Source organism: Coturnix japonica, chromosome 1 (assembly GCF_001577835.2).
Source record: "Coturnix japonica isolate 7356 chromosome 1, Coturnix japonica 2.1, whole genome shotgun sequence".
NCBI classification, from domain to species: Eukaryota; Metazoa; Chordata; class Aves; order Galliformes; family Phasianidae; genus Coturnix; species Coturnix japonica.
The window spans coordinates 79,356,978-79,382,130 of record NC_029516.1 but is presented as its reverse complement, the minus strand read 5'-3'; the positions used below and the strand labels follow the sequence as shown (position 1 = coordinate 79,382,130).

General features: G+C 42.2%; 1 protein-coding gene across 7 annotated transcripts in view; it reads right to left on the bottom strand.

Annotated features, from left to right (window-relative positions):
- The window catches only part of PHLDB2 (pleckstrin homology like domain family B member 2), a 78,101-nt gene that overhangs the window by 36,306 nt on the left and 16,642 nt on the right, over positions 1-25,153 (bottom strand). For all 7 annotated transcript variants that reach the window (XM_015878225.2, XM_015878216.2, XM_015878244.2 and 4 more), the window contains exons 2-6: positions 18,323-18,413; positions 13,713-15,061; positions 5,331-5,714; positions 3,162-3,305; positions 2,195-2,332 (exon numbers count right to left, since the gene is read on the bottom strand). In XM_015878225.2, the coding sequence (XP_015733711.1) occupies positions 2,195-2,332; positions 3,162-3,305; positions 5,331-5,714; positions 13,713-15,061; positions 18,323-18,371 (2,064 nt within the window). In that variant the 5' untranslated portion in view covers positions 18,372-18,413. The remainder of the gene's footprint in view (positions 1-2,194; positions 2,333-3,161; positions 3,306-5,330; positions 5,715-13,712; positions 15,062-18,322; positions 18,414-25,153) is intronic.

The following is a 25,153-nucleotide window of genomic DNA, read 5'->3' as shown; positions in this document are numbered from 1 at the left end:
GATCTATGCAACCTTACACATCAAGCTTTAAAAAATACTGTTCTCTAAAGCCAGCCAGAGCATCATTAATTGACATAGCGAATGCTGGCTGGTTCACTGGTTGACGCTAATTTTTCCAGAGCACTTCCAGGTATTTTACTTAATATTTTTTTCTTTTACGCTTTCACTTCTGTTTCTTCAAAAGTACTCCCAGTATTAACTGAGCCATGGCTCTAAATCTACTACAACCACTCACATCTGCCGGGGTTTGTTTGTATTTTTTAAACAGCACATGAGAAAAGGTTACTAAAATAAAGTAACTAACTTCACCAGTACACTGAGGGAAAAAAATACACGTACTTGTATTGACTTTGCCTTCTCTAGGCTGCTTTCCATGTCTCAGTTTGACTGAAATTTTAAGTTAGATGTAGCACTGTAATTTTCTGCTTCTAAGAAGCTAATGCAAAGATGTTATCTGTTACATATTTGATTGCATGGAAATGTAAACAACATACAGGATATAAAATAATTTCCATGAATTTTGTTGAACTTTGAGTCTACCAGAGAACAAATACAAAAGGCAAAAGATCTGCTGAACTTCTGTTATTTGTTACCAATGAAACCAGACTCAGTCTGCAAGAGGATATTACTGTGCCTGCTTGCATCAGCCCTCCTGCTTTTACCAACTTTAAATTCCTCTTCATAGTGAAAAAAAAACCAAAAACCAACAACTATGAAACATGTTCCACAGACAGCTTAAAATGTGACCAGAGACACAGCTGAAAGCTGAAGAATCACTGAGGACTATTTGGGAACAAGGCAGGAAAGCTCATGAAAATTTAAGCTTGAATTGGACATGTGCTGTCACTTTACAGACTAAAGAGGTGGGAGCACCATTCTTAAACATAGGTTTACTGAAAGCAGATGCAAAATAATGTTCAGGCTCATGACAGCGTCGACAGCCGCTGAAGACAACAAACTCAAAATAAAACAATGCATGCTGTGAGGCTTAAATTAAATGGGAAGCGCAAGAAAGCTAAAAAGGCATGGCTTGTCTAAACAAGAGCAAATAACGAAGAAGACTTTCAGATATTTCTAGAAAGCTGAAAGGAGGGGAGAGAGTAGCTGGAGTACTTTCACAGTGACAGGCTTAAATTATGAGGCAGAGGATGAAATTTAAAAAGGAACCATTACTGGCTGAAAGCCCTGGAAAAACTTCCTGACCTTGAGATATTATTGGCTGTGGCACATCCCCTGTGGAGAAAGGAACTGCTGGCCTGGGTTGCCAGCAGAGAGCGTGCTGGAGGAGATGAACTCCCTCTGGTTGGGAGGGGCAGGTCCATCTCAAGAGTTTTTTTTCCCTTCTGTACTTAAATCATAGTGCTAATAGTAACGTATTTGAGAGCAACAAAGAATCTGACTCTAGAGGAGAACAAAGTAATTTCTTTGACTTAATCTCAGGTAGAATTATTCCACAGTACTAAAACTGTTAGTCAACAAACAAAATGGACCAATATGATTACTTTAAAACTATGTATTTTACAGATGTTTTCATGAACCAAAGCTATATACTACTACACAAATATATCTATCTCTATCTCTATCTATCTATACATATATCTATATATCTATATGTGTGTGTGTGTGTGTATGAAGTATGTATATCTAATGATATATATCTATGTATAGATATATATGATTTGAAGTTTCAGAAAATGGTTTTATAGATATATATATATATATCTATGTATATATATATATATATATTTATCTATCTATAAAACTGTTTTCTGAAACTTCAACCTCTTTTCATAGCACTACTTCATTGAGAAAGGCTTAATCTAAAAAAACCCCATAACAACTCAATACATACAACAGAAGGTTGAAGAACAGTTCAATTAATACTGTTCTTTTAAACACCAGGCAACTCAAGGCCAAGTCTCCTATGGATTCTCTATTAATCAAAAATATCTTCAGAGTAGGTCAGGTCTCCTTACTTAGGCATACTTTGTTCTGCCTGTCAAGTATATTTCGGGAAACAAGACTGTTAGAAGGAGATATTGATCACAATTATTTTTTTCTTCCACATTTATCAAATAGATTTACTTAGTGCAACTACTTCAGAAAATAGCTTCTACCAGTACGTTAATCATGTAAATGCAATTTAAAGATTAATAGGAACAGAGCACACAGACAGCCAAGATAACTTGATTACCTTTGCCTTTTCACCAATAACATTCCTCTCCAGCTCAGCTATTTTTCTGTTTAGATGATCCAGTATTTCCTTCTCTTTGAGCAGCTCTGTTGTTTCAGATTTCTGTTCCCCATCCAAAAGGGCACATTCCATATCCAGCTAGGAACACAAAACATTTTTCAGAAGCAATCCAAATTAAGAAGAAATCTTGATACACATTATTTTCTGGGGGAAGGGGAGTGAGTTGTTGATAATTCACAACAGAGAAACATTTTTAAAAGGAAAAAAAAAAAAAAAGTCAATGTTACATCCACAAAGTTAAAAAGAGATCACAAAATTGAGAAAAAGTAAAACTGAAACACAAAAGACTGCAAAATAAAGTCCAAACCAACTTCAGTATGAAGATTTATTTTTTTTTCTTTTCTAACTCTTCTCCGTGCTTCCTCCTGTTGTGACACTACACCAAGTATCTGTGCCCAGGCTCAGTAGGAAACCCATTTGGAACAGCTGTTTCTTTCCTGTTGCTGATAACTGGAGCGAGCACAGCCCAAATGCCTGATCAGCTAAGTCCGCAACTGTGAGATTCCAGAAGCCGAGAGATGGCCATATAACTTTGCCACTATAAAGACAAGGATGTTGAATAGGAAGTTACCTAACTTCCTTTCTCTTTCAAGGGTCACATGAGACATGCTATAAAACACTCAAGTGACACAAGGTATTTAGATCAATCTGAGTGACCATTCAGTAAGAGGATTGTTCTAATTCCACTTATGAGTATAATGGTTACATCTGAGCATCACAACCATCCCTCTGTTTGGAAATTAATAACCTTCATGGTAGGAGACTACCAGGTTCATGATTCTGTACCCGATTCTAGTGAAAAAGCACAGAATACATGCATGAGCTCCCTGCGTACTTGCTGAACCTATATATGCTATGTAGAAATAGGAAACAAGCAAGACATTTAAAACCACAACGTATGTCATACCTCTCTTGAGGATTCATCCATCTGGTCATTTAAATCTTTGATCTTCTGTTCAAGCTCTTCTAAGTTATTTAATATTACTATGCGCTCCTCTTCCAGTCGGGTGAGCTCCTGTCCTCTTTGATCATCACTTGTGCATTCGGGCATCTGCGGTTGCACATTACAAGAGGTTCATCAGAAAGAGGTTAAATACTGTGTTTCCTTACCCCTTTAATATCGTGATCATTTTAAATAAATACTACATGCTTGTTTTGAACTTGGTACATATTTCATCCCTACTATATTACTACCTCTATATTTAGAAAGTATAGAAGAGAAACAAACATGATACTTTACTTCCAAGCACTAGAATTAAATACTATACTGAACAGTAAATACTATTCATACCATACAATTATTAAAATCTGACCCTTGTGAATACTTTACCCGCTGTGCTATTTAGCCTGTAAAAATCCAATTTTTCCTTGAAAATTAATAAAGCAAATAGATGATGATAGTTTTTATGCAGAGATCAACTGTTCATGTAATAAAATCCAGGATGTAGAATAGCACATTTCTGCAAGCAGCCAGTAAGATGGATAGCTCCTGTAAAATGGGACAAAGCTCAGCCCTGCCTCCTTGGGTGGCCATCAGGAGGCATTACCTTTAACACGGCTTCTCCTGTTGCCATTTAATTACCAGACAACTATGTCAAGAATTAAAAAGCATTATTAAAAAAATACTTGTGATCTCATTAGAGCAGCAAAGGTTAGATCAAAGAGTGTAGAGTTTCAAACATATTCTTCACGTTCACCTGATCCCATGGGCTCATGATCAAATTACTTTTGTAAGGCTGCTCACTCATTGTCTCCAACCCAAGTGAGAAGTGGGCTGCGCACAGAGCTTTGCATTAACCACTGGACTACACAGCCATGCACCAGAGAGGCTCAGGTCAGCTCCTGAATGGCTGTTCCGAGAGTAGGCATGGACAAATCATCACGGACAGATCTGATCCTGATATTTTGAAACAATGAGCTATGTTTCATTAATGCAGTTGCTCATTTATTGCTTTTCTCAGGGCTTAGCAGAGCACCCTTTACAATGAATGAAAGGTATTCCTTGATTAGCATTAGTAATCCTAGCAGGAAAGCCTCTTTTGTCCGGCATCCCACTTGGGTAATGCTGATGTAATGTCTTCAATTTCAACTTCCTAAAAAGGATTTTAATTAGGATTTCTGACCTGCAGGAAGAAATAAATGGGGAAGAAAGGCAAGACCAGAGTAACTTGTAAATTAAACATCTCACTACCTTTTGTACATGGAAAAGCCTAGTAAGACCAAGTCAAACCTTAATGTCAAGTCTGTTTAACATTAAGGTCTTCACTCTAATTACTGGAAATACCTATTTAGAATATTATCACACCATCTCTCCCCAGAACCATCTGCACTGACTGCTCATCTGGCACAGCAGAGCCCAGGCACGGATCCAAAAGGAGGAGAGGCCATTCTCCACCCCAGACCAGGCTGCCTTCTAGCTGAAGGAAATTATTAGGAACACTGTTAGCTCATTTCTCAAAGGACAACTCCCCTTCAGTAACAGAACAGCAGGATGAAGCAGACGAGAAAAAAGCTCCATCTCAGCAAGCGTAGGAGATGCATTTGAGTGCCAGGAGGCAGGATGCCACCACACGCCTCATGAGAGGCAGCAGCTGATGTGACAAGTGGCTCAGGTCCAGCCCAGGGACAGCCGACAGGCCAGCAAACACAGCCCACGCAATTCCTCCTCACCTCCTCTGCAACTGGTTTACCAATGAGAAAATATCCTCCTCTTTCAGGAAATGGGAGCCTCACTCTAGGAGAGCTTGGTAGCACTTCTCTCTCCTCCATCTCAGTACAGCTGAAACCTTGCTTACTTAAGTAGCTCTAACTTGTTCAGACAAGTCATTCTCCCCTAGAAACTCCTTACAGTCTTCCCAAACCCTGCATCCTCCAGAAAAAAAAAACAAACTTCCAGCACCAACATTTCTCACAGAAAATGAAATGATCTGCTGCTGGGTGCAAAGTTATACGAGCTCTGAGATAAATTCTTGTATCATAACCATCCTAGTTGGGACCTCTGCTGTGAAATCCAGCTTCCACAGGAGGACATCATGCCTTTGAGCAGGCTGTTCCGTGTCCTCCTACATGGCATTACCTTTGGTGTGATGCTTAGATACGAAGACTCTGTGGAATCCTTCAGGAAGCCAGGGGTAGCTAAAGGTGGAGACTTCATGTTTTCGGTGAAGTGCTCATCAGCTCTCAGCCCCCGGGAGGAAAGGAAAGAAGCAGTGCTGCGACTGTGGTTACTTGGCTCCGAGAAATCCGAATCACTCGCAGACGATTTCAAGTGGTTTCTAAACCTCGTTTCTAGATTCATCTGCGAGTCTTCAAAAACCGAGTCCTCATCTGAGAGCTGAAGTTTTTCAAGTTCTTTGTTAATTTTCTGAACATCAGCAACTGTTGTAGTTGCAGCAGGGTCACTGTCGGACTTGGAGTATTCTGCACACAGATTGAGGATCGTCTCCAGCCGCTGTCGTTCCTAGTTTAGGAAAAGATAGCAGCACTGAGCTTCACATGTGAACCAAAGCAAAGACGAAGTCAGAAAAATACGCTGCTTGTTTTTAGAGCAACTGATTTCAAGTCATCCAATTTCAAGTATGCCTTTAAATCTCTGAGACAGTGAACAGATCTACATAAATAAATCACTGTGTAAGAACATAGAATCAAAGGTAATAGAGGGGAAAACCAAATCAAACCCAACATGGAATAAAACTCTTAAATATATTTCACAGAAATTAATACTTACTTAACTTAGGGCATCCTTACACCAGCTTCTCATTCCAATGAAGAAAATTAATATTGCTTACTCAGATTGCTGTAACCATACCCAATTTGTACATATAAGTGTCAAGCAAGCTCACTGCATAAAGCACTAATTATTCTGTTTTTCACTTACGCTACACGCCTACCAAGCTGCAAAACACGCACAGATTTTCCATGAACTCATTAATTCCTGACTTTTTTGGATTTTCTGTTTACTTTGATTCTTTTTTTTTTTGAGGGACAATTAGTCCATATTTCAAAGCACAAAGTTCAGGGAATATCACATCTAAAACAGAACATACGTGAAACATACAGAAATGGGGTGGATTTGTATTCACCAGTTAAATCAAACTCCATACAGGTTCATATTAACTAGTTCGACCTGACATGCTTCAAGATGCTTTAGATATTTAATTCTTGGAAGTCCTCTAGGTATCTATAATACTTTATAGAAGCAGGAAGTTGCATTATTTTACTATATACATAGCTTCCAGTAACTTTTATTTCAGATGAAAGTGTTTGACCTTCTCATTTTTAAGAGGTGATGCTTTCATGTTATTTCAAATTCCCACTGCTAGAAGAAAATAACGTAAACAAAAAATTGCTTACCATAGATCTATTGAAAATTCTGCTGGGAAAAAAAAGAAATGATCAAACAAATAAAAAACACCACTGTGAAAGCTTCACGTTTGGCATTAATACCTGCCCTAATGATCCCATTCCTTCTAGGAAATCCTTTTTCCTTTTTTAATCCTATTTAGAAAGAAAGCCAAAACACCAAACCCCTCAACCTTCATCCCCAAAAAGCACTGCAAATATACTCAGTTTCCAAACTCCACCAGGCAACACATTTGCAAAGCAGCTACTCCTTGTGGTCGTAACGTTCTACATGCAGTAGCAAATGAGAGAATGTGAGCTAAGCAGAGCACTGAGGGCACTGCACCGTTTCCACTCTCTCTGAAGCAAGGCACTGACAATTTAATTAAATTATGACAATTTAATTCTGGTTTACAAGCACCCAGCTTTTCATAGTCACCATGTTATGCAGTTACAGTCACTACATGCTCATATCCCCCCACCACACACTGTTCATGTTAACTGCAGAGCTACATTTCCATCCTTCATAAAGAGCCCAAGCCCATTCAAAGCCCTACCCAACCCGGAGCCTTTGGGCAGCCTGCTCCCAGGCCTCCTCAGCAGGTTTCTTGCAGTGAGGCAGCAGATCTGAGCTTTCTAACACGCCAAGCCCTGGGCAGCGACCACCAGCCCAGATTTTCCACCAAATGGGTTCAGCAGCTTCTGCAGTTGTCCTTCAAGCCCAAACATCCAACATAATTATGACTCCACTAAGCCCCGCTCCCTTCACATGACTACTGCCAGCCCCCCCGTCCACTCCCTCACCCCACCAAAGCCATTACCCTCCCTCTCAGCAAGACTTGGCCACACAACCCAATTCCTAAAGCGCTGTGCAAGTGCTGGCAGGGATCGTTGGACTCGATGATCCTTACGGGTCCCTTCCAATGAGGGATATTCTGTGATTCTATGATGCTGCTCTCACTGGTGTGACAGCACAGGGCCTGGCCCCTACAATCACCCTGATGGTTATAGAAGGGAAACGCAGCACTAGGACACAAAGTCCCATCCTTCCCTGCTACGAAAGGATATATATATATCATGTTACCCCAGGCCAGCCTCACACCAATCATAGCAAACAGCACGCTTCCAAGTACAGCTGCTGCTCATCCCAACCCAGGCACAAAGGTAAGGAGCTCCTAATGCAAACCTGTCCTTTTGTCAGCAGGTCAGTGGAGGGATTCTTTCTTCCACAAGTCTCACATGGCCAGGAAAAGTCAAAAAAAAAAACAACACAGGAAAACCTGTGCCAGGCTTCAGAAACGTTTGGACACGGTACAGAAATGCCGCTATCTCTCACTTCTATTTTGACATGCACCGACAGGCTTACAGACAGGAAGCCGAGCGGTTATTTTATACACTCTATTCTCATCACTTTATTTCGGCCAGCTTGCACCAGCTCCAGCACACCTGCACTCAGCTGTTCCAGAACATGCTTCCAAGTCAAGCAGCTAACTAGCAAAGCACCCCTGCAATGAAAACACAGGAGCAGGAACCCGTGAAAGTCCAAGCAATGATTTTGCAAGAAATACTCAACAACTTAATTGTGACACTGAATGCAGCAGATAAAAAAGGTATGTCAGTGTTAATTTGGCTTAAAACTGGGAGGTAGGGATGATTAATCAGGCCTGATGAATCTTCTTTCAGCCTGTTTCTTCAAAAAAAAGCTCTTTCTAACAAACTAAAAACATCCTTGTATATTTTCAGTGGATCTTTTCAGGCTTGGGGCAGAGTAGCTGGAAAGCTTAATGGAAGAAAAGGATCTAGGGGTGTTAGTTGACAGCCAGCTGAACATGAGCCAGCAGAGTGCCCAAGTGGCCAAGAAGGCCAGTGGCATGCTGGCTTGTATCAGAAACAGTGCAGCCAGCAGGAGCAGAGAGGTGATGGTTCCCCTGTACTCAGCTCTGGTGAGGCTGCATCTCAAGTACTGCATTCAGTTTTAGGTCCCTCGCTACAGGAAAGACATCAATACCCTGGAGCATGTCCAGAGAAGGGCAACAAAGCTATGAAGGGTCTGGAGCACAAATCTTAAGGAGAGCAGCTGAGGGAACTGGGATTGTTCAGTCTGGAGAAGAGGAGACTCAGGGAAGACATCATCACTCTACAACTGCCTGAAAGTGTAGTGGGTGAGGTGGGGGTCAGCCTCTTCTCCCAGGTGGCAGAGATAGCATGAGAGGGAATGACCTTAACCTGGATCTTCCATGCTTCAACTTGAAGATTAGGAAAACTTTCTTCTCAGAAGTGGTGAGGCAGTGGCACAGGCTGCCCAGGGAGGTGGTGGAGTCACCATCCCTGGAGGTGTTTAAGAGCCATACAGATATGGCACTGAGAGAGATGTTTTAGTGGGCATGGGCTGATGGTTGGACTAGATGATCTTAGAATCATTAAAGGTGGAAAAAGACCTCTATGATTCTATCACCTTCCCTGCTGTGATAAGGGATATACAGGCCTTGTGCTTTTGCTGCTTTAGCAGTTTCACCAGTACCAGCTTTGATAAATCAATATACACATCTGAGTGGCTGGAAATTTAGGTGCTAAAGGAGGATAAGACAAAGGGACAACAACCCTGTTCTGTTACTGCAGAGCAATGACATTAGGAGACAACTCCAGCATCTTGTTATGTGTGAAGTAACAGAAACAAGTAACTCCCCAAAGCAACCATGTCAGCAACCCCTGGATTTGGTCATCTTCTGCACAACACCTATACGGATTTGACAAATGCATAGAGGCTGGGCAGTATCTAGGTATCATGGCAGGACTTGGTTAATCAGCTGTGACAAGCAGGAAGCTTTTAAGATAAGTGCCATTAGCAACTGTACAACCCCAGATTTCATTAAAAATACATGTGCAGTCTGTCCTCTGTGACTGAAACTAACGAGATTTGCAGCTAATCAGTTCAGCCACAGCTCCCTTTGTCTGCAGAGGAAGCTGCTGTTCTTTCCTGCTTCCATTGCTCTTTAAAACCCCCATGGGCAGGGAAAACCACAGCTCTGCAGCAAAAGGGCTGAGCAGCAGCAAGTCAAAAAGGAAGAAGAAAAAGAGGCAAAGGGAACATGGAAGAGAACAGTCAAGAAGAAGTACTCTGAAGATTTTTTGTTTGTTTTCATAATACAGTACTTTTTAATTTCCTAAACCAAACTGTTGTTAAACAGCTACTCTGTAACACCACCAGGACTACCCAATGCTAGGGGTAGAAAAAGTCATCCTCATCCAGCCTTTATCTGCTTGCCTGGGGGTCCTGTAAGAGGTAAGTCGCTAACATTTTTAAATAGAGCTTGGCCACTTCATTTTTAAAGGATGTGAAAAAAGACACAGTGCCAAAATAAATTAATAAAACACATCCAGGAGATTTTTCCAATCTACATAGATGTTTATATAGGCTCCCTAACTGCAGTTCTAAAGCAGTACCACCTTGATGGTTCCAGAATATTTCCATTTAGTATCCCCTCGCATTAACTCATATTGCTAAACTGTAATGAATCAATGCAAAGTGCTTGACAGACTCAGAGTAATTCCATATTAATTCCTACTTGCCAAATACACGTAATGAAATACAGCACGCCTCTCTACGCGGGCTGTGGAATAAGCTCCCCTAATTCTATTGCTGCTTGTTAGGTCACTGGCCACATAAGCTGAAATCTCTCCCAGCATGACTCTCAAATTCAGTAAAACTTAATTTACAGCCATATGCTTTAGATCCAGACCAACAGCTGGCCTATGGCCGGATAGGGCCGACATTTCACCACTCATTTTTGGGTATCTACCACCACCTAGAGGAAGAGCACAGCACTACCCCAAAACAGCAGCACAAAGCCGAGGCTGCCGCTATTCAAATGAAGAGTGTCAAACACAACAGATGGCCTTGCTATCTCTAACCCTGTTGCCCGTGCCAGTGCACCGCCAGCTCCTCACAGACCGAGGATAATGACAGCCTTTCAGTTCCAGCAGCCGCTACAATTTGCCTTTTATCTCAGACAGGGAAAAAAAGAAAAGGAAAGAGATTTCCTCTTAAAAATCAATAGCTGCATCTCACTGACTATTCTTAGATCCCAATGCTAAGTTTTTCCCTTGTTTATAAAGTGGATCAACCACCTCCAGCAACAGCTTACTCTGCCATGTACTCATGCAAAGCTTGTATGCAAAACTCAGGTGACAAGATGGGCCTGGCTGTATCTAGATAAGAGGAGGCTCAGGGGAAGGCCTCTCAGCCTTTCCTTGTACTGGAGGTACTCCAGGCTTTGTCATCATCTTTGTGGCCCCCCATCGGACTCTTTCCAGCAGTTCCCCTGTCCTTCTTGAACCAGGAGCCAAAAACTGGAAAAACAGGATAAAGAGCCAGAGGGTATCTAAAAAACTCACCAGTGCTTAGGCTTTCAGTTGAGATGGATGCTCAACCATGTTGAGGCTCACCACAAAAACTAAACACAGAAGCAACCTCCGGAAAGAGATGCTACCATAGTGGTGGTCAGCCCTTAAATGGGATCTAGGAGAGGTGGAGTCGAGCTCCACCCCTTCTGAGAGCACAGCTGAATTACCTTCACCTGTGCTCCCACAGCTGACTTGTCACTTGCCTCAGATGGTTAATCAGAGGTTCAGGCTGTGATCAAGTTTCCCTTACAAAAGAATACACCAGAAGCAGCCTCACCAGGCAGAGAAGGGAAGGACCACCTCCTTGGACCTGCTGGCCATGCTGTTTTGAATGCACCTCAAAGAACATGAGCTGGCAAGAGCAACACTCACATCAGCTCCATGCCAGCAGGACAGCTACAGAGTGCCAGCCAGGATGCTCGCCACTTCCTATCTGCATTGTAGCATGGTCTGATCCTCTGCAAGGAGGCTGGTGTTTCTGAAGAAGTCTCCAACCAGTCCTTCAAACTTTGTTTTGAAGGCACAGTACGTAAGAGTTGAATAGTAATGCTTAAAAAGACTGGGCTTCCCATGCTGTTTTCCTACCAGATACTCAGTCAGGACATTCACCCACCTCTGAGAATTCAAAACATACAGATCTTCTACCCAAAGGCACTTATCTGGTGGTTGTGTTGTGTCCTACTATTATTCCCTTGCTTCCTCCCCAAAATAGGCTTGAGCAGACCTGGATTTCCAATCTTCATCCATGCCACCTTCCACTAAATTAGATTAAGCTGCGCTCTTGAAGTCCAGACTAGATACTTGAGGACTCTGTTTGGACAGACTCGTGTTTCCATCCTCCCAGAAGGACAAAAACAAAACAGCAGAGTCTGTGGATAAGCACTATGTGACTGGATTTAAAGAAAATAAATAGAATAATAAAATACATTCCTTCCTTTCAGAGCTCTGAAAAATTATCCGGAGGCTACTCAAGCCAGGAAGGAGGTGCTTTCCTGACATGCAGCTCTTCAACCAGCTAACTCAGAAAAAAAGGGGGGGAAAAATATCGAGCAGAAATCTGAGCAGAAGATAAACTCAAGCAGAGGGAATTTCTTTTATGTTCAAATTATACAATATGCACAAAATACAACCGCTTTTTCATGGTCTTTGACATGCTTGGAAAAGCGTGAGGCAAATTCTCTTTAAAAAGAGTCAGAACTTGAAGGGGCTGTTTTCCTGTGAGTAAAGAAACAGTGGAAGGAATATTAAGCAGCCATCACATCCAGACATAAAACCATAATAATTTTTAGCAGAAACAACCCTGTATCTTCAGTTCCTCGCCACAAAAAAAGACCCCAAACTCTTCTCTTTGAAATACAAATACACCGCACTGTAGTGCCTTTCAGGACTGATTACCACTAGAGTTTTATATCAGCACCGTCTGGAACACTCTCTGATAACAAGTCAACACTACTTTGCACACGTCAAGCACCACGACTGGGAACAGAGGGAAGATTTCTAAAAGGAGTGGAATGACAGCAGGGAGAGGGAGGGAGACAGTCCCCAGGCAGTTCTCTTGTGTGCAGAAACCTTTGTCTCAGGGCCTCATTTGGCAGCTGGGCCTCCGCACCTTTCACAGCATGTCTCAAGACACCAGAATGAAGCTAGCAGTGAGCAGCACTTGTCCCAGGAAGGAGAGAACCATGCTGACCACTTGGCTGTGTCTAAGCACATGAAGCCGAGCATCTTCACAATGCCTTACAAAGGAGCGCATAGACAACAGCTCTGTAGGCCAACTAGACAGACATCTCACGGCCACTTTGCTCAAACCTACCAACACTGGAATTAAAGCACACGTATGAAGTTAATGTCTCAAATTTAAAACTCAGTAACACAAACTGGCTCACGTAATGATCTCAGTTTCCCTGTGGATGGTAAAATCAGCACACTATGAGTACGTGCAAATAGGGCCAGACGGTCTCTGTAGTCACAGCAAGAACTTTCAAGAATTACTAAGCGTTCTCTTAAGGAAGTTCAACGTGACATCTTCCTTGACTATTCTGAAGACTGTTACTCATTTATTTTTAAACTAAAAGTAGTTTCAAATAACACACAGAAGTCACACCTCACTACCATTGTACTTCAGGGCTGAGGCCATACGTGGTTTCAGTTGACCACGGATCTCTGCAGAGAGAGAAGCTCTGTCCCATTTTGCTCCTATCTGCTCAGAGCAAGAGGAAAGCAAGAACAGCTGCATTTTAATACAGATACTCAGATGGTAAAACCACAGGCACGGTAAGCTGATGACAGACGTCGAGCCAACACCAACGTATACGTGACTTCATAGCACAGCACACAGGACTCTGAGCTGCTTCATCCTACCCACTCGCCACAAAGCTGTGCCATCAACTAAAACCAAAGTGCTGGATCCCTACACAGTAACTTGTGGGTTTTACCAGAGCCCACAGGATAAGTGAACACAATTTATGCATATTCCAACCTTTTTTTTTTTCTTTAAGATGGTTGAACAGTATCATCTATCTGAGCTAACATAGCAGTATGCCATTTAATCATTAGCTTCATGGACCACAATCATTTAAAAAAAAAATGCATCTGACATCAACAAAATTTACATTTCAAAAGACAACTGCTTATGCTTTGCTATACTCTCACAATGGATAGAGCTGGAAATACCAACTGCCATGACAAAAATGAAAGGAAAAGAAGAAATTACCAAGCGTTCCATCTCCTGCTCCCGAAGCCGCTCTTCCCTCTGCCTTCTGTGATAGTCCATGAGGTCTTCTCTCCCTGAAATGGAGCTGATGCTGTTCTTACGCTCTCTCATAGAAGTCTGCAGTGAGTTTGGTGTCTGTCTGTAACTTTCCAAGTCTGTATCATCAAATTCCATGGAACTGGTGGAGAGGTTTCTCCTGACAGAGAACGATCTGTCAAAGTCCACAGGGGAAAACGAACTACTGGGACTCGTTCCTGAGAGTCCAAGTCTATCAAAATCATCAGGAATATACGAGGAAGAAGATGCTAAAAGCATTTTTTTAGCAATTCGAGGGCTTGCAGGAACGCTAAGAGTTGAACTAACGTAGGGATTATTCCCAGAGAACGAATTTGCATGTGGTAAAACCCCTGAGCTGCATGAAGAAAAATTCAGGTAATTATCAGCATCTAAAACATTCTGAGGTAGATCCTTTTCTCCAAGTTTTTTCCTTTTAGTGTTACCCAAAGAGTTTCTTGGGGGCAAACTTAATGGCATCAACTGGCTTTCTGTTGATTTATGAAGCCTGGGTAGGGAACGGCTGTACATTCCCATATGACTTAGAGATCCACCAGAGTATTTCCTAGGGCGTGAGGCCAGAGTCTCCATCATCACATCTTTGTGTTTAATTGGCTTTGCATGAAGGACCAGACCATCTTCAATATTCATCCTCCGACCTTGCTTTGGACTAGAAGGCATGCTGGCTGCCCCTGAATTGCTAACAGGGGAAAGCATCAGTTCGCTCCCTGAGCTGCCATTCCACATCGTAAGAAGAGAGCCTGAGATCTTCTTTGCTTCCAGCATTCCTGGCAAGTAGACATTGTCATACGATTTGTTTTTCTGGCTATACTTAGAGTAGTAAAACTTATCTGCATGTCCAAGAGCTTTTTCATTTTCTCTGTTGGCATGAATGTCAAAGTCTGTCCTTCCTAAATTGTACCCACTGAGGGATGGAGATGTGCCCGACAGGGAACTCAGATGCTTTACAGAGAAGCTTTTATCTGGAAGATAGGGACTTTCACAAGGGAAGAGCTTGCTTCCTTGAATTTTGGTAACAGAGTGTATATTTTTAACACTAGCGGAAGGACTGGGTTTAGCCATCATAGGTTGTGAAAGGGTTAAGTAAGAACCAGCACAGTCCCCGTTTGCTTTAAATTTGAGACTTGATGAATATTTCTTCGTGTTGAGGTTTTCCATAATATCCTGGAGACCGTTTTCAAGGGAATTCACCACAGAACCCTTTCCCAAACTAGCATTTTGTAATTCCATCTGGTTTTGTGTATGGTTATACTCTGCCATAATCTTACTGGAATCTGTAAGGAAGAGAAAACAGGAAGAAAACGTTCTTGGCAAATAAGTAACCTCTTGTATATGTACGTCTGCATATTAACTTGAAAAGAATGCTTTTCCTAAACATTATCATGCTTGTAAGGAATGTCTCAGATCATTAGAGAAAGCAAGGTATAAGCAATCTTCTAATCACTACTTTAGCAAAAATTGAAGCTTAACAGAAAAAAAAAGAGATAGAGTCATTACCAAAATCACATCACAGACCAGCACTAGAGCTGGGAAGAGAACAGATTCTTTGTTGTCTTATCCATTACAGGACTTCCAGTCTTTGTAAGCCTGAGCCTCCTAAGATGTTACTTTTCTGAATTTTTACAGCTCAGGAACTGAGGTGCACAGAGAAGATACAAAGCTGGCAGCAAGGAAATGAAGTGACTGCAGTTCTTTCAGAATACAGGTACTGTTCTGGGTGACTTTTTCTTTTTCTTTTAACTTGTGCAGCTAATGCATTTGAGAGCCCTCAGAAAAGCTCAGTTCAAAGCTCACAAAGCATTGGTAACGTTTCTGCTTACTCTGAGGTCTGCCGTGCAAAGCCTCATGGAAAATCAACATCTGTTTTTAAAGGTGTTTCAGCTCAGCATTCTGATGTTCTCAAAATAAAAAGCCGTGTAACTACATCTGCAGAGAACATTTGAAAGGACTGTCCCAAGCAAGTATAACATTAGGATCCATGAACAATAACAATCATATGAACATTTAAAAACAAACAAACAAGCAAACAAACATGGACAGGGTTTTCAACATGCAAGCCCACTACCTAAGCTCAGAACTGTAACTTACATGACACAGACAAGAAAAACAAGAAAAGGATTTTGTTGCACTGGATGTTATTGTTCAGTGACACATCAAGCTCCAGCCTACAGCTACAAGTCCCACTCTGCAGACAGCAGATAAAAGAATTCAGCTCCTGACAGCATCAGTCACTGCAGGAGATAAACGGGCCCTTGATGTAAAAATGGCACCATAAACATTTCCAGCTGGATGTGCCAGGTTGTGCTTTGAGCTAATAAGGCAACCACTCTTCAGTGTCAGTTCCTTCAGTGTCCCTGAGCACAGCTTCTGAAACGTGGGTCAGCTCTGGGATTTTCTTTTGGCCGTCACATGTCACCAGTGATATCAAACCATCTCAGGAGAAACCTAATCTCTGAATGTCTGAGACCCTACATCTTAACATCCTAACCTGTAAAGTGCTTTTAAAACCCTCTGAGGTGATCCTTTAATCCTCTTCCGAGTATCACTTCAAACAATTATACAAACCCAGACACAGAATTTGGATTTCTGCCCCCCACTGAAACTGCAGAGCAGAACTGAGATGATCCAGTTTCACTGCAGTTCAACCTTCAGGTGGAAGGTGGCAATGCATTCTTTGAGTGAGTCTGTGTTTCTGGGACCTTGTTGCTAACAATCTCCTGGATTACTGTCCTGGACATCATTCAATATCTACCTGTTCAACAGGCTTTTGGAAATGTCTTCTCACTGTACACCACCTATGGTGGGTCTAAATGCATAACAAAACATTCTCCTCACTTCCTAAGGAACAAATCTGTACATTTAAGAACAAAGGTAACCATTACCAATAACGTAATTCAATAGGCAGAAAAATAGTCAACATTATGGACACAAAGTCTTCTGTGCATGGCATGTCTGGCTAACCATGTGTTAACCACAAGTCCCACTAGTGTCAGAAAATGTTATCTTGCAGCTTCAGGTCCAAACCTCAGATTTATCACTGCACAGAGTGTAGTATTTTTCTTACACTGACTGATTTTATTTGCTGTAGTTTTAACACATTCATTTTGATGATACAATTAAGTTGCCTTTGAACCAGTAAGTTCAAAGAACTCTGTCAGATCATCACTGCTGTGAGTCAGCTTTTTATAATGTGACATTTTACTTGGCATTTTTAACTACTTTCTTAAGTTCTGATGAACAGCAGCGATGAAGTGCCAATGAACAAAAGGAGGGATGTGACTGTGTGCAAGACAAAGCAAAGCAGCTGAAAAAGATCAAGCACTCATCGTATTAGTGGTGTTATATGGAAGAAGATATAAGAGCTGTTGGAGAGAACAAGGCACAATGTATATTACTTGTACGCTTAACCTTCCATTGTACAATATATCCTAACTTCCATCTTCCCTCTTTCCTCTTCTCTTTTTCAGATCTCTCTTAAAATTAACTGAGAGTTAATCTCACATCAAGAACATACTGTCCTGAACACAGCTGAATTTCAACTGGCTTTGCATAAATTCCACCGGCTCCTATATAAATAGCTTAGCAGACACATTAATGGGACATTATAATTGTTTATTACTCCCTTGCAACACCAGCGGGGCACATCTCATTCTGCGAAGACTGACTGCTTTTGCCAAAAAACAAGTTAGCTCATGGAAACTTTCAGGCTCGTTCACTACAGCAATGAAGGGTTCATTGTACTTTAAATACAAACACGTATAATAAAAAAAGGTCATAATACCTTCATGTAGTCACATGGATTCAACTTTTCTCTACAGTACCTAATGCAAATTCTGTTTTCAGTTCCAATATAAGTGCCCTCAGTCTTAAGGTTAAATCCCAACTGGACTGCAGCACATGTTTAACTGAATCTTAACTTCTTCCCACAAGCCAGATCATGTTTTGTTTTGTTAATCTGTAAGGTAGTGCCTGGGATGAGGCTTCATGAATAAGCCATGATTTGTTACATGTCCTATCTGATGCTGCCTTCATAGCAACCAGGGCAGGGAGCTCCAGCCCATGAACTGTGCAGGATTTGTCCTGCCCCAAGGTCAGCCCAAGCTCACACTTGGTAACCCTTCAATGCACAGTTCAAGGTTTCTCTGCTCAGCAAAGCACACGCAGCCAGGGGCGATACAGAAGGAAATTCTTTTTTTTTTTTCTTTCTTTTTTTTTTTTTCCCCTCTCTTCTTTTTCCCCTCATTCCTTTCCCTTTCTGTCATTCCAAAGTTCTTTAGCTGGGGGTCACTGATTTATATTCCAGCCAGACATTAAACGGATGGGGGAGGGCTGGCTGGCTGTAGTGTATCCAGCTGTGGCCCTGTTTTAGCTGGTGAAATGAATCAGAGACAGAAGAATAGGGCACTGATCTTATCTATGTGTAAGTGGAAGGAGAGGACCAAAAGCAATAATAAATCCTGAAACACCTCAGTAAATTTACAAAAAAAAAAAAAAAAAGCAAAAAAAAAAAGCCTTCATTTCTATTAATTGATTACCTGACCCAACATTCTGAAAGGATGAGGCGTTACTTCTGTTTGGCATCATATTCGTCTTCTATGTGACAGTTAAAAGAAACTTAATTTTGACCTGCGAATAAAATAAAGAAGAAAAAAGCATTGCTTTAAGAAAGGTATTCTCAGAACATCTTTCAAGTGCACAGTACAGTCCAAAACTTTTCTTCACATAACATTTCCACATGCAACTCAAAAAGAAACAAGTCAAAAGATGTTTAGGAAGTGTACAATGTGTTTAATGTGGAGGCTGTGGAAAAAAGCGACTGGGGTTGTTTTATCAGTTTAGAAGTCCATAAAATTTCATTTGATAATCTGCTGCTATCTGCAATCTCTGACTCCGTGCAGGCAGTTACTAGTCACAGCTCCCGAGCTCTGTTTGCATTCCTGTGGTTTCCTTAAGAAACTGTTAGGAAGGTTGGACTCTTCTGCAGAAGATTTTGTTTTTGAGAGCCCAAATTCAGCCCACACAGTGCCAGTATCCCACAGTCATGATGAAACCTACATTGAAACAGGTATGCAACCCAAAAAACACAGAAAATATTTTGGCAAGACATGATTTCTGAGGCACCAAAGAAAGCAAAGAGGTTCTTTAAAGTTTATTAGAAATAAATAAATAAATAGATGAGACTGCAAGAGAAACTCGGCTTAGCAGGAATACCAAAACTGTATCCCAGCCACTAAAGACTAAAATTAAATTTAAATCCAAATAGAACGTCTCAAGAGGGTTACTCTGTTTATGAAAGGTTGAAAAATAGGCTTTAAAGGAATTGCGGCCAGTGACAAAATTAATGGTGACCGCCTGTAGGTCCTCTGTGTTTTAATTCTGGGTGAGCAAACAGAAACATGGCAGAAGAACAAGTGAGGGACAGAGACAGATGACCGATGCTGCCTACAGATGAGCCACCTATTTGTCCTCAGTGGTCACAGCCTCAGCATTTCAGGTCTCCACTGCACAGAATATTCTTGACATGCTTTTTAACTGGAGAACAGCCTTAAAGCTGCCTGCTAAATCCCTCTAGAGAGAAGCTTCCTTGCAGTAACCTCTGGCTTTCCCCCCACCCTGCTGCTCCCCTCCCTTGCTGTGCCAGGCAGGCCCTGCCCCTCCCCTCTTCCTTCATGAATCACATCTGGGCTGATCTCATTTCACAGCATTTTCTCTACAGAGGTCATTCCCCACTCCTTCTAAGGAAAGAGTTTCCACTCCGTCGGGCATCTCTCCTCACAGTGAGAGGCTGCCTTCACCCTGACAGCCCTCTCCAGGAACAGGAGATGTGGGCACTGTAAATGCAGTTCTGCTCTCAGAAAGCCTCCACTTGGGCCTTTGGCACCACAGGCTTTGTGTGCTTCAGGGCAGACAGTGGGAAATAGCCTGGAAAGCAGACAGTTTTCCAGCAACAAGCGTCATGTTCAGTGGGCAATTCTGTTGACACTGAATGTCTGCCATCCCTGAGACCCAGACTTTGAACATCTATCATCCCCTAGAACCAGTAAGGTCTCCCACCCCATGGATCCCTTCCTTCACTCCTTGCCTCCTCTTATGAGTGGCTGGCAATCATGAACTCTCGCAGCCCAAAGCTCTGAAGCCTTAGAGGCTTCCCCACCAGGAAGGACCAGCTGGCACTCTGTCTTTTGCCTGCTGGCAAAATGTTAAGCAACAGGACGGAAATGCCATTAAAGTGGCTGTGACCTTCCCATCTTTTTACAGTATGCGCAAGCAAGGTGCTGTAAAAAGCCATTTTCAGACCATTGCTCCTCAGAAAGGAGGTGGACCTTAACCTTCACAGCACAGGTACAACTTCACATAGAAAACTAGTGACTTGCAACCTTTCACACTGTTCTGTAACAGAGAGCGTAACTGTATCATTGATCAGAAATCTAAACTACAGACAACTCGGAATGGAAAGACAGAGGAAAGGGTTGCTTTGAAAGGAAGGATAAGAAATAGCTCTAATACCTTTCTGCACCTCTAGCATTACTGCTTTATGATTAAAATGACTGGTAGGATCACTAAAAAATAATTTAACAGCCCATCCCTTCTACCCTGTAAGATGATAGCTACCACTTGATCAATACACAGCTGAGAGGAAAGGATTTCTGTGTAATTGAAAATTCCACCTTCCATTTGGTGAACTCATTTTGCCAATAGTCAAAAGGAAGAATGTATTTTTTACAGTTAAATATTTATACAGCTTCAGTTCCAGTCTGAGAATTCAATACATAACTCTCTCCTCAGAGAATGAGAGATCAGAGAGGTGATCACTTAACAGCAATTGGATCTGGGGAGAGAAAAAGCAATATTTTTCTACTGTGAACATAAGCAACAAATGTCAAATGAACTTGGGAGTTAAACTAACAGCTCAAACCCAATAGTTCTTCAGCTCACATGAAATCACATTCTTTCAGGTCAGGATTAAGCAGGGCCTCATCCAGCAACCAGCAAGGCTGATCCTCACAACAGAGCACACACTGCACTCAGCCTTGTCTGGAATGAACTAAAGTGACTTCATCTGGGATTTATGGTCATCTGAAGTGAATGTCGACAGCATTACCAATCACGTTTCATCCCTGCAGTGCCCAGGCCAAATTAAGTTTTGTTTTACTAACAACCAGGAGACACAGTGATTCATGGCTCAAACAGGCGGCGAGACAAACAAAGGATTCCACTTCTAAGGTATTATAACACAGGGTTTCGTTATACCAAACATCCATCCACTCAGCTGAGCAGAAGAGATCTACAGCTCCACATAACACAGGTACAGCTTTGCACAGTGTTTATTGCAAACATTTAGGGTGGTCTTTCCTCACTGCGTGTGCTCCGTCCCCTTCCTTCAGTCCAGCCTGAGCTGACAGCCTCAGGACAAGCTGCTGCAGCACACTGGTCACTTCTGTGTTACCAACAAGCCCCTTGCAGTGCCTCAGGAATAGCTACTGCGTTCCTCTGACTGAAAATAAACAGCCATTTTTAAACAAAGTTCTTAAAATTGACCATCTGCTCTTTCAGGCTTCTCTGCACTTCATTGTTTCTTCATTCCTGGTTTCCCAAACAACACCACAAGTAGCTCCCGGCAGCTCCTGTCCCCTCTCATGTCCCTGACATTTCTCTTCAGGAGCTCACACTGCAGCAGCATACGGTCACCCATGGAAAAGAGATGAAACTCCACCACACTCTGGAAACAAGAAATTTCTCTGCTAAGTTTCCCCCCCCTCTCTTATTCTTTATTTATGAAAAATCCTGATAGGCTCACTCACATGGATAGAAAAATGAACTTTATGGAGCTCTGTAGTTTATCTCCAAAAACAATGAGGTGTAAATCAGCCAGTCCCTTAAAGCCTACTGTCAAACAACAGCAATACATTCACACCAAGACACTTGCATAACTCAGCTGAAGCTGATGTTATACCCAAGGCCTAGGGAATGAGCTCATCCTTAAGAGGGACCATGGCCACCTCAGCCAAAATGAACTCATCAAGGCTGCTATCTTAAAGTCCACTTAAACATCTCAATTTCCTCCTTCTCCCCCACAACCTAGTACACCAGACCTTAAGCTACAGCTAATTTCCTGCCAGCACAGCCCTGAAAATCTTCCAGTCCCTCACTTTCCACAATATAGAATAGATTATAACCTACATCATGTCAGTGTGACTGACCACAGGGTCTGGTTATGGAGCTTTTATTCCTAGTGCTCACTCTCTGGCACATTCACTGGACTAAATACATTAAAAGGCAAATATCTGTGAGTCTGATTTGATGGAGTCCCTCCCTTGTAACTCTGCAGGTTTCCGATGCGGAAAAAGGAGTGGTAGAGGAAGTTACTCTTACAACTTATCTCTTCCTCTGAGAAATCATTGTGCTGGATATTGGAGAAGGAGCAGAAAAAGGGAAACGCAGCAGCAGAAAAAAATCCTACACAGTTTCATCCTCATAATAAACCTCACGTATTTTTCTGCTGTAACTACACCAATGATTCCAAAATCTGCACCAGACTGCACAACTACTCAAGAGTTTTTAATTGTTCTGCCCTACTGCATAAGCACAAGTCTCTCCTTTATTAAGGCTGATGTAAATCATTTACTCTTTCCAGTAAACTGAAACCACACATACATTTTTATCAGGTCAGGAAAGCTGACAGTTTTAAATACCCATCAAAACCAAAAACACTTATTGTCATTTAAGCACCACAGTTTGCTTGCAAGTAGAAGACCTTATTAGAATGTCCATGTGGAAAATTCAGTGCAAACGGTGAAGCTTCATTAAATAAGTTGCACTGTAACATCAACTCTTACCTGGAATTGAAATCATTCAAGTTCACATCTCAAGAATCTTATCTCACTCCTATGCACAGGTAGGATTAAACCACGTATTCAAACAACATTATTTAAGCAGACATCCTTATCCCTCCCTTACTTCTTGATCACACAAACCACTGTTTCATCTGGATTTGCTCACAGAGCTAAGCAGAGGTTAAGATTGCTATTTTAAAAGGAGAGTTCGTTGTTTTCCGCCCAAACAAAATCCACCAAGAGGCAGAAATGTTTTAGAAGAAATTCCTGTTTAAAACAATGAACTCCTTTCTTCGTGCCGAAAAACAGGGCTGGCAAAGGACAAGGCAGCCTCAGATCAGCTTGGTATCTCTCTGGTAGTAAAGCCTAAGAGTCAGCTAGCCAGCTCACACCAGCTTCCTACCATGCACCAATATCAAGGAACTCCCAGGCCTTTGTCAAGCACCTTTTCATCAATTCTCTTTCTGCGTGCTAAATCAGGATGTAAAAATTCACACAGACTTGGCAAACAGAGAGCTCTGCTGGTGGTTAATGGCCTATGGCTGCTTGTATCTAATTGCACAGACTAACAAAAAACAAACAACATCTGGTGTAGCAGGAAAAGTACATAAATATGTTCGCTTTCCACATCTGAAACCCAGGAAATGCAGACTTTCTTGATCTAAAATTTGAGGAAGGAGGTTGGGTGAAAAAAGACTATGAATCCAAATGCATACACTGTAGAGAAGCAGAAAGATTTTAAAGAGCCTTCCTTCCTAACCTGACAGGATACATTTGCTCTTAGGATGTCCCTAATACATTCAATAAGAACTTGCCATACACAGCAGGTGAGTGAGTCCCAGAAAGCTTAAGAGGCTAAAAAACTACCCAGAACAACTCCTAAGATTTATTTTTTCCTCTGAGGTTGGGGTGGATGCCAGGGTTGCTTCTTGGCCATCCTTCCCATTTTTCCCCTATCTTCCCATTACATTTTCCCACTCTCTCAGCCAACCTTTGCCCATGATCTGCTTCCCTCTGTGCTGATTTCTTTCACTGCCACTTTGTGCCTGTCAGTTCCTTTGTTAATCAGCAGCCTTCACTGCCCACTTACTCTGACAGTTTCTCTTATTCCATTTGTCCCTTTCTCCTCAATTTGTCTCCTTCCTGAGATGCCTGCCCTGTATTTCCAAACATCCCCTCCAGCTCTTCAGCGTGTCTTCATTTTCCAGCACTCTCAGTGCAGCAGAGATGCCCCCAAACTAAACACATCACATCACAATAGCTCGGCAAACCACATCATGACAGTGGCAGCTTGAGAAGCTTCAAATTGTCAGGATGTGCCCACTGTGGGCAGCAGTGCTACCAAACCACAGGCCTGCCTACATGACACACCACAGCACTTATCAGCAGGATTTTGTTCCCTTGAGTGAGGAATACAGGTGCTATACCTGTAGTTATAGCACTTAACATAATGAAGGCAGTTAGCTAAATAGTTTGCTGAAAATCTGATCCCGCTTGCATGAGACTTGAAGAGGAGAAAAACAAGCCTCACATTTATAGATTCCCCTCCTACGCTGAGGTGTGTGTGTGTGGAGGACCTTCTACAGGGAAGAACTCAACAGATTTCCTCATTTGTGCCCCACTGCTCTGAAACAAAAGCCGAGTGACAAGCATCTGCTCCAAGCACGCTAAGCAGGGCATCACCTTACAGCTGGTTGGCTAATGCATTGGGATGCACTGCTTGCGGTGCTGGCTGTTCTACACACCAGCATTATCTGTTTGCTTTAACAAATGAAGATGGAGAGAATGCACTAGAGTACAGCGTTAACTCTTTCACCAGCAATCAGTACTTTTTCCCCCACTTCCATTATTACAGCTGTTCCCAGGATCTTGAAGCAGAAAAGGCAGCCCAGACCTCCCCATCCAAAATCCCCTGGTCCTCCTGATCCGTAACTCAATTCTTCTGGTCCCAGTCAATCTCAAGGCAGACCTACAATCTTCATCCCATCCTCCCCCCTGCCTTAACAAAAAATACTCCAAGTCTGGACTTTGTTCCTTCCCTGAAATGGTCAACTTCACACACATTCAAGAAACCAGTTGCTGATGGTATCCGGCAAGCCCTGATAAGAACCTATTTGGAATAAAATGACTGCTCTTCCTGTCCTGGTTGCTGTCAAAGATTTCCATTCCCTCAGTGAGAGCATGGACACACAAAAGAGCCGATTTAGCATTTGACAAAACGGAAAGACGTTTCTGGAGCAGAAAAGGAACCACTTAAAGCGACCATGGGAAAGGTATCAGTGGCTCCGGCAACAGTAAAGTGTTGCTATCTGAAGCCTCTAAAAGCTAACACTCCCTCAGTTCCCTCTGACAGCACAGGTGAGCACTCTCCTGTGCTCTGCTAACTTCTTTTTCTCCCACATCTTTTCCTTCTTTTAGAGCAAAGCAAGCCCACTTCTGAGCCAGCAATCCCACATGGCTTTACCACACCTTTCCTCACCCTGCATCTCTTCCTTCTCCCTTATTTATCAGAACCGTGATGGCTTTTGGGGG